This window comes from Gavialis gangeticus, unplaced genomic scaffold, assembly GCF_001723915.1.
Source record: "Gavialis gangeticus isolate Ggan-Ray unplaced genomic scaffold, GavGan_comp1, whole genome shotgun sequence".
NCBI classification, from domain to species: Eukaryota; Metazoa; Chordata; order Crocodylia; family Gavialidae; genus Gavialis; species Gavialis gangeticus.
Window position 1 is genome coordinate 674,848 of NW_017728982.1, and position 11,987 is coordinate 686,834.

Below are 11,987 nucleotides of genomic sequence, written 5' to 3' on the forward strand. Positions count from 1 at the left end.
CTGTTTTGAAGAGCAGTTGATCCAGAATTTATAAAGAAAGGGAACTTAGAACTAAAAAAACTTGCTTTTCTTCCCATAATCAGTCTTCATCCATATTATCCAGTTAAGCATTGTTGGTAGCTGTGCCAATATATAATCGTGAATGCAGTAGTCACCCCTTGGCTTTATGCATGTGGCTATTCATTGTGCTTGTATCTCGTCCTGTCCTGCCAGCACTGCATTTTTGAAGCACAGGTCTTGAGTTTTGCTCTAAAACCCTAGAATGTGATCTGTTTTCTGGCCACACAGGAACATTTGTTCTTATTTCTGTTGTTTGCTGAAATGTTGACTCGCTTGTGGTAACTCCCAGTGGATCCATTATGACTGACCAGTCTCATTCATGATGCATGCCGCTTGCCCGGTCTTTCAGATGACCCTAAATCTTTGTTGCAGGGCTCCTGCAGCGAAAACAGACATGCAGGATTCAGCAAGCGTAGATCAGCCGCCGCAAAAACAGTGCGGGCAGCCGACAGGGTAAGCAGAAAGCGGACCTTTTGCTGGTTTGTATTCAGCATTTTGAAAACAAATCCAACTCTTTTTCCCACCTTGTGTATAGTTTAACTAAAATACATCAGGAGCTTTCAGTCTGGAATATCTAGTCACTTTTTATCCCCATGCCAAACCCTTTGTTAGTCTGGGAGGAAGATAATTTAACTTGATGCACAACAGCAACATGTGCCTCAGAAATGCCAGTGAAAAATGCATTTTCACTTGAACTGACTGCTTTTTGGATATTCACTTCAGGACTAAACTCCTTTTAAAAAAAAAACAAAAAACCACCACACATTTGCTTATCTGTTTTGTTTTGTGAATACACTTTTAGGGCTGGTAAAAGCGATCAGATTAGCGGTCTTAAAAATCCCGAATCCTTCATTTACAGAGCAGGGACAGCAGTGCAAGCCTTCCTGTGCAGCCAGGTATCTTCAGTCTCTTGCAGTCTAGAGAGGAGTTTAGTGTCCATGATCCATTCAGTCCTTGGCTCCTCTGCTATTAAAGGGAACCAGTCTGTTGTGGGTTTTGTCAGGTGAGCCCTTCGCCTCCCTGGGACTTAATTACATCTGTCGCAGGTTTTTGTTAATCTGCTCCCAATCGTATAGTGGTAACATTTATCGGTGTCTTTTATAGGGCGTTTAACATAATGGTAGCAGGAGCATACAGTCAAACGGCTATAGTTACTAGGTATACTTAAATGGACACTTAGGAACTTGTGGCTGAAAACTGTAGGCCTGGTTCCTTACTGGTGCTGTTCTAGGTTTAAATTGGTGCAAAGCTTTGTCTTGATGGATACGTGAACGAGAGACACGTGACTGGGTAGTATACCCGAGTGGACGCAGGAGACTGCATCGATGGTCCCAGCACTTGAGTGCTGCTTTGTAGTGTGGGGAGTCTTGCCTCGCGGTGGCTGATCACAGGGGACAGTGACTTGAGGATGGATCTTCCCAGTGAATTCTGTAGTTTGGAGCTGATTGCTGCATGGTAGGCTAGTATATGGCTGATGATATGGAGTGGTGATCTGAATCCTTTCTACCAATTATAGTAGTACACGCACAGGCCCAAGATCATTGTATCAAAACTAGCTTGGGAAAAAGTAGCCTTTCTTTTCCCTGAGTGTACTCTTTTGTGCCATGTGGTTCATCGTGGCCTTGTGCTGGCAATTTCTCCCCCTTGTCTCAGTACCTTTTATAAACATCCGCAGACGAGGAGAAAAACTTCCACAAATATTTTGCGCGCAAATATTATTTAAAGAGTTCCCCTTCACACAACAAACTTGGAACAGGAATACGGAAGGAGCGTTTGATCAGAATCTGGCCTTGTTCCTAATTGAGTCTGTTTTAAAACAGTTGGAGTTGGCATTCCTCTTTAAACAACACACAAGGAGTTAGAACTGGCTTGGGCACAGAAAAGCAGTAGCTGCCTTCTACAGGGTGGGGTATTGTCAAGCTTTATGTATTTCATTTTTCCCCTCCTTTTCCTCTTTCCCCAAGGCAAATGGCAGTCCTTCCGGAATCGCAGTCTGTGCAGAATACAGCAAATGAACAAGAAAATGCAGGTATGTCATATCTTCCAAATGTGCTGTGTTCTGGCAGCCTCTTGTATTGGGTTACAGGGAGCAGCTTACAGACTTGACCTCTCTTCAGAGAGCGCTTGAGCTGCTGTTTTATGAGTTTTGGAACGAGGCATATTCTGTTCAGAGCAATGAATGTGACGTGTTTGCTAGATTGTAGTAGTTTCTGGATTGAAACTCCTGTGCACAATCCAGGCTTGAAGCCATGCTTCTTGTGAGGAAAATCTCACAAGTGCAGGAAATGAGCGCTCCAGGACAGTTAAAAATTAAAAAAAACTCAAAAAACCAAAACACTGATTTGCAGCTATAACCTATTCATCAACCTGATGCCCATTTACGAAGTATGCAGCAACAGCTGGTGGTAAAGCTGTCGTCTCACCAGCAGCAGCTCTCCTTCTGTTCCTTATCAGTGGTGACCCTTATCAGAGACCTGTAATTCTTTTTTTCTTTTTTAATAAATCCTATGGATGCTCATAAGAGGCAGTTTTGGTAGCTTGTTCCAGCCTTGAGGTCCCAGTGCTGTGATCCTGGAACATTAGTAACTCTTTGTGCTAAGTTTTGATGGATTCTTAAAATCGTTATCAGCTCCAGCCAGTGAAAATCCCTTCACCCTGAGGGCATCCTTTCATCTGTGGTGGGAGACGAACTGAAAAGTTACTCTGTCCACCTGGATCTTCACACTAGCCTGCCTGCTTTTTTTTTTTTTTCAGGTTCCAAAAATCTTGAGGAAGAGGAAGGTACTTTCAGCTCCCCGCTTATTGTTTTGCTGCAGCAGGAGCAAAAGAGGAAAGAGAGCCTTGGTGAAAAGAAGCCAAAGAAAGGGCTGGTTTTTGAGATCTCGAGTGATGATGGCTTTCAGATTTGCGCGGAAAGCTTTGAAGGTGAGAACAGTGGTTATTGTCTGCAGCTCTGAGTTTTCATTGCAAAGGTAAACGTATATATTTTGAGAAACAGATCTCTGCATCGAGCTTCCTCAAAATAAACTTCCCTTCTGTTTGACACACAGCTGTGGAGCAGAACCCTTAATGCTGGAGTGCCTGGTTTAGTTTAAATTCGTTGACCAATGGTATTGATATCTTTAGGATGGGACAAAACAAGTGATTAACATGGATTTGGCTTTATGGCCTCTGGGTACTGTTATGAAAAATCATAAGAACATCTGAGTTGCATTTGCATCAGACATTTATTGTTGCAGAGGGTGGAAGCTGTTAAGTGCAAGAGCAGTGAGCTCATGGCCTTTCACTGCAGTTCCCTCTATATTTGTCAGTGGGCTTAAGCACACCGCTGCAGGAGAGTCCCGCCAGATGCTCTTATGTGCTGCCTCTGTGTGCACATCCATCCTGCAGACAGCTGCGTGACCGAGTGAGGAGGGAAAGTCGAGAGGCACAGGAAGGCACCTGTTTCCAGGCTCTCTGGCTAAATGTGCATCTTCTCTTACTATCTTGGCTTTTATTCTGTCATCACAGATGCCTGGAAATCGCTGATTGACAAAGTTCAGGAAGCTCGTTCCAATGCCCGGCTGAAGCAGCTGTCATTTGCAGGTAGCACCTGAGTGCTTATGTCATTCCTTCTTTGAAAACCGGGGTGTTGTAAGAACAGAACAAACACAGGTTTGAGAGGATGTTGAAATGAGAAGTTTTCAGAAGAAAAAAGGCTGGTGGCGAGGAGAGAGCTTACTTCAGGTGGAGAAATGCACCTTTGTCAGCAAATATTGATTTAAGCAGGGACAACTCCTCAAGGTTTGTGTAAATAAGAGATCCAGTGTATCTGCAGCAAAAGTTATATTTGCGAGAAGGATGAGGTCAGTGACTTGGGCTGGTACTTATGCTGCTACTGATGCACTCACTTCTTTGCTGGTAAGAATGTAGTGCTTTTTGTTGGTGACACATGGAACAAGCTACTCCATGCTGAGAGAGACAGGCTTGTGGTACAAATCTTAGGCAATCTCATTCCCTTTTTAAGAAGATGCATGTATAGGAAAATTAAACTGTTTCTCTTAATAGACGGTGGCTGGCCAATTGGGTATTCATGGTCTTTTCCTTTGTTGCATTGTTTTCAAAAGCAGTGCTTATTTTGGTGTATTGTGAGACTTTGATCCAAAGTTGTTTAACACAGCAGAGGGACGTTTTCTCTCTGGAGATGTGCCAGTGTAAGAGTGAAGTGTACAAGAGAGATGCTCAAAGCTACCTTTTTTAATAAGGCCTGGTGTATTTTCTTACTGAAACAGGGGGAGGTAGATAACAGGGTCAGTCTGAAGTCAGGCAGAATTCAGGGTAGAGGTACACCGTAGACTAACTGAATCAGAGATGCATAAGGTTTTGTGAGCAAAAGGTGAATGTCAGATGCTGTGAAAGGAGCAGGCTATCAAATAGTGTGCGATTTCTTGAAGACTGCTTATACTCCTATAATAGGAGTTGGCATTCTGACCAGTGTAATCGGGTCAAAAATCCACCCTCTTGGAATTTTTCAGCAGTATCTTGAGGATGTTTCTTGCCGCTTTGACTGAAACAAGAGGTTTTTTAGTTTTTATTAGAACTAGTTAACCAAGTGGCAGGAGTTAAATCTAGTATGTCCACTAGTCTGTACCAGGCTGCTGGATTTTCCAAATGGCCTTGTTTCTTAGCCCTTTTCCTTTGTTCTCTCTCTAGGTGTGAATGGTCTGAGAATGCTGGGGATTATCCACGATGCTGTTGTGTTCCTAATTGAGCAGCTCTACGGAGCAAAGCACTGCCACAACTACAAGTTTAGGTTTCACAAACCAGAGGAGGCCAATGAACCCCCGCTGAACCCACATGGCTCTGCTAGGGCTGAAGTCCACCTGAGGCAAGTGGAGGCTTTGTGCTGGGCACGGTTTGCTAAATCCACTGGCTGGGTTGCAAGAGACTTTTCCTGGCAAACGGTAAAGCGTACACTATATTTACAACACGCTGTAAGCTTTCAGCAAAAAGTAACCAATCCTAGCACCTTCCAAATGTACGGTCAATGACAGGTCTTCCCAGATGCATACACCGCTCTCTTGCACGCTCCGTTGGCCTGGCTTTGCCAGGCAGCGGTAGACTAAAATTAGCAGAGTGGCCTAGCTTGCTACCCATTCATCCCTGGCAAATGATGTAATTGTTGCGTTGCTGCCTTACAAAGCTTCAGGCAGTGGAGGGTTGAGCACTCATTGAGAGCAAGCATTGAAGCAGGCTAGGCAAGAGAGAGGATAATAAGTAGGCATAGCTCTTGCAGCAGCCAAAACTACCAAAATGCTGTTGAAACAGGATTTTGAGTCACTTATTTGAATGCTTCTCGCTCCTTGAACCTTAGGAAGTCTGCCTTTGACATGTTCAATTTCCTGGCTTCTAAACACCGGCAGCCACCAGAGTACAACCCCAACGATGAGGAAGAGGAAGAGGTACAGCTGAAGTCAGCACGGTAAGCAGAAGGTTTTAAGACTCCCAAAAGAAAGGAGGCACGAGCTGGATAAAAAAACAGATCTCTTGATCTTATCTATTGCACCTTCTAGAGTGATATCACAACTTAAAATCTGCAGAGCACTAGAAAATAAGCTGTAGGAGAATTGTTCATTAGCAAAGGAACTGACTATCAAGGATGACCCAAAAGGCAAGTTCTTCAACTTTTATTTCCGTGCAACTACAAATTGTTTTGACCAGAACTTTGGAAGACAGGATGAATACATTTTTTCAGGACAGAGAACTAGCTAGAAGTAAGGAGTTGTCTGGGATAAGGGGCTAATTACAGACAGCATGCAAAATGTAAAGATCACGGTAGTAATCCTGGCTGCTTTCTCAGGGCACTTTGGTTTGCAGCGTCATGATAATGAAATGTTAATATTTTTTTTTTTTTAAACTATGCCAACTAACGCTTGGCTCTTAAATAAAGGTGATCACTTAATTGAGCCTTTCTTCTAGGAGGGCAACTAGTATGGACCTGCCAATGCCCATGCGGTTCCGGCACTTGAAGAAAACCTCCAAGGAGGCAGTCGGTGTCTACAGGTATGGTGCTTTCAGCCTGGTGCTTTCAGCCAGGGCCTCTGTCACAGGGGTGCAAAATTCAAAAAAAGAAAAAAAGAAACCATCCTAAAGTCTGCCTAGAATACTGGGGGGGAAGGAGGTTTTTCCTTCTTCCTTCTTCTCTTCCCTCTGTTTTCAGGTCAAAAATCTTTGAACAGCTGCTCCTTAGTACAAAGCACTTGTTCCCTCCAGCACGCTGTGGTAATAGCTCAGGCATTTATTCTGTGGGTGGGTGGGGAACCTGGTAATGCTCTGGGTACTACTGTATAATAGCAACAGGGTGAGGAGGTTGAATCCTTGGTCCCTTTTAATGAGGAGCACTAAAGTGTTCCTGATCTTAAACTGACAAATAGGATCAAGCTTCATTGCTGTTTCTTTTGCCAGGTCTCCCATCCATGGACGGGGCCTGTTCTGCAAAAGGAACATCGATGCAGGTGAGATGGTGATTGAATATTCAGGCAATGTCATTCGTTCCATCCTCACTGACAAACGAGAGAAGTACTATGACAGTAAGGTGAGTTATGGGCTTTCATAGGCATTTTTAAAAGGCACGATAAATCCCATTACCCCTGTTGTGAGTCGGAGGAAGCGCACCGAGGGGGAAACTGATGATTAAAGCCTTTAATGGGGATCATGAAACTAAAGCCTTGTCTAATTCTGATACGTGCATACACCAAGTTTGTGGAGTCCTAGAGTTTCCATTGTATTTGTCTTCAAAGAAGTATTCCTTGTGGCGCTCCGTAGGGTAGGGGAATGTAGACAGAGAGATGAAAGCAGAGGAGTTAAACTCTCTCGCCAGGGGCACAGAGGGTTTTGGTACCATAGCCAGGATCAGAGTCAGCAGGGTTTTGGGCTGCTCTTTCTGTGTTGGCCCCTAGATGATGATGAATTTTGCCACGTAAATTGTAGACACGAAACAAAAATAGAAATTCTGATGTCTGCTTTGGAGAAAATCTAAAAATGTAAATGCTCCTTGCTTGGCTGTTTCTCCTGTGTACAGCAGTAGTTTTTTTTTTTTTTTTCTTGAAGCCTCTTTTCTTATCAGTCTTGCCAGATAATAGTTTCTCGGGTCGGAAGGGACCTGAGCAGATCACCTAGTCCAACCCCCTGCCGTGGCAGGAAGATGTTAGGAAAGGAATGCTAAAGCTAACTTAGTGGTAGGAAAGGGGAAGGGTGCACATCTGTGAGCCTCAGGTGCTTTTTGATGGAGCTCAGACATGGTTCTGGTGACTTCAGAACAAACTACTTCCAACGCAGGCTAGCATGATTAACTCCAGGAGGCGTTTGCAGAGGCTGGGCCCGAATCCTTGCTGGACCTTGTCCAGTGCAATTCCGCGAACATAAATGTCTGTGGATGCAAGGGTGGGGTGAAAGCAGTGCAGGCTTCCGGAGATGTAGGAACTGCAGACGACTGTTTAGAGTTCCCGTTTTCCGAAGGGATTCCCAGATTTTTCCAGCACTTCCTTGACTTCCTCCAGGGGGTTAGGAAATGCCTCAGCCTGCATCAAAACCACAGATTATTGAGAGGACACGGGAATGAAATGACTTAGACAAGTGTCTTAAAAACAAGGTAGCAGCTAGCGTCCAGAGGGGATTGTGGGCCCACAGAGACCTGGACGCTAGATGGTTGGCTGTCATGACAGGAGCAGCGTCCAAGCAGGGAACTGGGCTCTCGGCTCCCCTGAGCTCTAATGGCCTCTCTCTCCTCTAGGGGATTGGCTGTTACATGTTCCGTATTGACGACTCTGAGGTGGTAGACGCCACCATGCACGGGAATGCAGCCCGCTTTATCAACCACTCATGTGAGCCCAACTGCTACTCCCGGGTCATCAACATTGATGGCCAGAAACACATCGTCATCTTCGCCATGCGCAAAATCTACCGTGGGGAGGAGCTCACTTACGACTACAAATTCCCCATCGAGGATGCCAGCAACAAACTGCTCTGTAACTGCGGCGCCAAGAAGTGCAGGAAGTTTTTAAACTAGAACTTTTGTGAGCTGCAAGTGAGCCCTGAAGGGCCTGGGGTGAACCAAAGCTACAATGCATCCCTGCCCCGGTCTTTGCAAGGGAAAGGGGGGACAGAGACCAGAATGAAGATGGACTGGGCTCGGGGACCTAAGTGGTGGCTGTACTTCTCTGTTGGAGTCCACATCTTCATGTCTCACATGCGCACACTTACCTTTATGAAAGACACGGGCGATCGGAGAAGATCCTCAGTAGGATTGTGTTGCTTTTCCCAATGCCCTCTTTCTCCCTCCGGCATTTGTTTGTTTTGCTGAGATTAGCGAGTGGGAGAGGGAAGGAAGTAGATATGAATGGAAACGCGCCCAGACCCAGCTGCAGACAGCGGTCTCTGATCTAGTCTCAGCTCAGCATGATTAATCTGCTGGGAGCAGGAATGTGGAGTTTTCAGTTTCCTTTGCTTGCTGTGTCATAAGTTTAGAAAAGAAAAAAAAGCACAGGATTTGGCTGGGCTTTTCTCCTAGGCAGAGACTGTCCCACCAACCGGCTCCGGTACAGTCTTTTGAGTCTCTGTTGTTCCGTCTGCTATGCATCTCCAAAACACTATTGTTGAGCTGCCTGGGACCTGTCCTTGTGCGGCACGGGTGGCCCAGCGCATCGCTTTGGCTTGGGCTGTTCTCTGTTGTGGGGGCAGGACAAATGGCAGCAGCTTGCGAGAGAACCGAAAAGAATTTCCCTCTGAAATTCCTGCACTTGCATAAAAAGAGTCCTGGCTGCGTGTAGGGGAGGGAAGCAGAGGGCTCGTGCTAACTTGTTACCAAGGGGCTTGTCTGCTCAGGGTTTCCAGTGCAGACTGTAAACCTCTGGGGCAAGGCTCTTCTCACTTCAGCAACACCCCTGTCCCCTTCCCCGCATTCCTGCTTTCAGAAATGGGCCCTCTCCCTCCTTGAAGGAGCTGAAGGCTCTTCTAGTTGCACTGAAATGCTAGAGGCCCACCGCGTGCCCCGGGCCAGCCCAGGAGGCAGAAATCTGTGGGCAAAGGAGGATAACTGGCTGCTGTTCTGCGTTGGGAGCAGTCCTGGTAGCGCTCCAGGGCAGACCGTGGGAAGAGCAGGTGCAGAGGCTTCAGCAGGAGAAGCTCAGATCAGATGACTTAAATAACATAGTAGGATACGAATTGGGCAAATGAGCGATTTCTCTAGACACCTTCCTCTGATCCGTTTCTAGGATACAGTTACTTCGTTCTCCCCCGTCAGGCATAGGAATAAGCACCCAAACTGAGTATAAGTGCTCGCTAGAAATGCAAAGGCAAACACTAACCACTTTCAACAAATACTTCTGTTAAGGTTCAGCTGTTTAGGAGACGAGTTTGTCGTTGCCGCAATTTAAATCCTTTTACTGAAACTGAAATAGCAAACCCACTTCTAAGAGCAAAACTGAATGACACTATTGTCCTGGTCTAAGCAGCATAACCCTATCCTGTTTGGGTCTGCTCCACGCCTTCAAAAGAATTTAAAATTAAAAAAAAAAAAAAAATCCCCGGACCTGCTAAATTAAGTCATTGGATTTTACTGTTCTGTTTACAGTTGAGTATTTAAGATTTTATAAATGTAAATATATTTTGTATATTTTTCTATGAGAAGCACTTCATAGGGAGAAGCACTTATGATGAGGCTATTTTTAAACAGTGGTATTATCCTAATTTAAGAGAATCGGGTTTTAATGATTTTTTTATTTTCATAGGACGATTATAGGAAATATCTGGGTGGACACAGTCTGATCCTTCAGAGAGGGGGTTCTTTTTGATTTTTATCTGACTCTTAATCTTGTTCTGCCTTGTTGACTTAAGTAACTGTTTCCTGGAAGCAGTGGCTGGACCGTAATCGTATGTAGACTTGTTGAGGTGGGGACAGAGGGAAGAATTGCCCTACTCGGGAGGAATTTGACTTTTTGGAAGTTTTTTTTTTTTTTTTGGTACAGTTCTCCCATCCCCTGAGCAGAAGGCGACATGATTCTGCCTGCCATGTGGCAGTGCCCTGCCCTAGGCGAGGAGGAAGGGGAAGGGAATAATCCTCAGTGTCTTCTCACGTTCCAGCCTTTTGGTTCAGGACTCAGAAGGATGAATTAACGCCGCAGGAAATGTGGATTTCCTATCCCGCTCCATCTGCTTGGATCTTGCAGAATGGACATCTCTTGTCGATTCTGCCGAGATGCTGGCTGAGCGCGAGCGGTCTCTGCGGCTCCGGCGGGGTTGCTGCTGCTTAGCCTCCGGAGTGCGCCGAGTAGCAGGGAAGGTCCAGTCTCCCGTCACTCACCACGCTGTCCTGAAAGGAGATGCACTGAGGAGAGGTTTGGAGTGGGTTTTCCCCGTTAGGAAAATTTCCAGCTCTCCAACCATGAAACCGCGGTCCTGTGGAAATGTAGTGAAGCGGTAGCACCCCAGCCCTCGGCCTTGCTTTTGTTCTGGGTTAGCTGCGGTCTGGGACTCGGGCTCATGCAGGCGCTTGGCCCAGAGCGCCCGTGTCGTGGAAATGAGTGCTTTCCCTTTGTGATGTGCCCGTTCCAGCCGGTCCCGTGGGCAGGCGCCTGCCGTTCGCAGGGTTAGCAGAGTCGGAGGCTGTTGTGCCTGCGGAAAGTGGCCAGCACTGATTGATAACTCCTTAAGGCTCCCTGCTTAGCACTCCTGACCTGTGCCATCCAACCCCAAAGACCTCTTCCTCTGACGCGAGAAGGAATGGCGGCACTCAGAAGGGTCAGGAATGGCTGGTTTCCTTTGTTTATTGCACTGTGTGATTATTTCGTAAACATTTTCAAAGGAGAAATCACATCAAAGCTGCGTTGGCTATCGAGACGAATTGATGCACTGACAGTTTGGGCACGCACGCACACAGAGGCCCAGAAGCTTGTCTGGGGAAGCCTCGGCCCTGCGTCCGCAGATGCTGCTCTTGATGGCAGCGTGCGGGGACGGTCCCGACGCGGGGTACACCCACGGATTTTCAATTTCAAAGTAGTTCAGTCCAGTCTTGCTCTCCTTCGCCCTCCACTGTTTCCCTTGGTCTGGCAGAGTGCGAGGCAGTTGCTTTAGCTGACCAAAATCCCATTCTTGTCTCCTGCCAAACTTCTGTTTAGCTCCCAGCTGCCTGATCAGCAAAACAGTCCTCACCAGAAACCCATGCTGAGAGGGAGCTCGAATCAGGAAACACTCTGCCCCAAGCCCCTCTGAATTAGGAAGGGGACAACCAAGTGAAGGAGCAAATGGGAGCGATGCGATGCCACCCGAGTGCCCCTGAGAACCAGACCCCAGGAATTACCTCTGCTGTGAGGGTGGATGGAGCAGCCGGATCCGGTGGAGATCCGGCTCACTGAATGCTTTGCTGCTATACCTGTTGTGGCTGCCGTTCCCCGGGAGCCGCTGTGGCCAGTGAAACTGTCTGTAAACCAGAGAAGCTGAATTGTGCTGACCTGCAGGCTGGGCTGGCGTCCCCTGGGCTCCCCCTCCACTGTTGTCACCAGTTTGTCTAGCACCGAGGTGTTTGTTCATGTAGGATTTGAAACGACAGCAGGAAGGTGGGCAGGAGCCTTGGCAGCTAGCATTTGTTTCCAGCGATTCGCGTCAGCTGAGCGCCCCGACCCTGTCCTGCTCAGCTAACAGTGAGCACAGTGCAGCTTCCCAGTATATGAATGTATATTTTATAAGGACTGACATAGATCATGATATCTGAAAATACTAAAAGTCAAATTTTAAGGCGTTTATTTTTATTTGTACAAACCAAGTTTTTTTTTTTTGTGTTTGTTTTTTTCGTTTGTTTGTTTTTTTTGTTTGTTTTTTTTTAAAGGAAAAGCGGGTCATTGCAAAGGGCTGGGTATAATCTTTTTTTTTTTTTTTTTTTTTTTTTTTTTTTT

General features: G+C 46.2%; 1 protein-coding gene across 3 annotated transcripts in view; it reads left to right on the plus strand.

The window, feature by feature from the left end:
• Positions 1 to 11,866, plus strand: part of KMT2A (lysine methyltransferase 2A) — a 45,370-nt gene extending 33,504 nt beyond the window's left edge. For 2 of the 3 annotated variants that reach the window (XM_019512113.1, XM_019512126.1), the window contains 9 exons: positions 433 to 513; positions 2,025 to 2,089; positions 2,815 to 2,985; positions 3,571 to 3,645; positions 4,753 to 4,927; positions 5,414 to 5,521; positions 6,019 to 6,102; positions 6,505 to 6,634; positions 7,832 to 11,866. In XM_019512113.1, coding sequence (XP_019367658.1) covers positions 433 to 513; positions 2,025 to 2,089; positions 2,815 to 2,985; positions 3,571 to 3,645; positions 4,753 to 4,927; positions 5,414 to 5,521; positions 6,019 to 6,102; positions 6,505 to 6,634; positions 7,832 to 8,107 — 1,165 coding nt within the window. In that variant the 3' untranslated portion in view covers positions 8,108 to 11,866. The remainder of the gene's footprint in view (positions 1 to 432; positions 514 to 2,024; positions 2,090 to 2,814; positions 2,986 to 3,570; positions 3,646 to 4,752; positions 4,928 to 5,413; positions 5,522 to 6,018; positions 6,103 to 6,504; positions 6,635 to 7,831) is intronic. The other variant, XM_019512120.1, reaches the window with a different exon arrangement.
• The last annotated feature ends 121 nt before the right edge of the window (positions 11,867 to 11,987 follow it).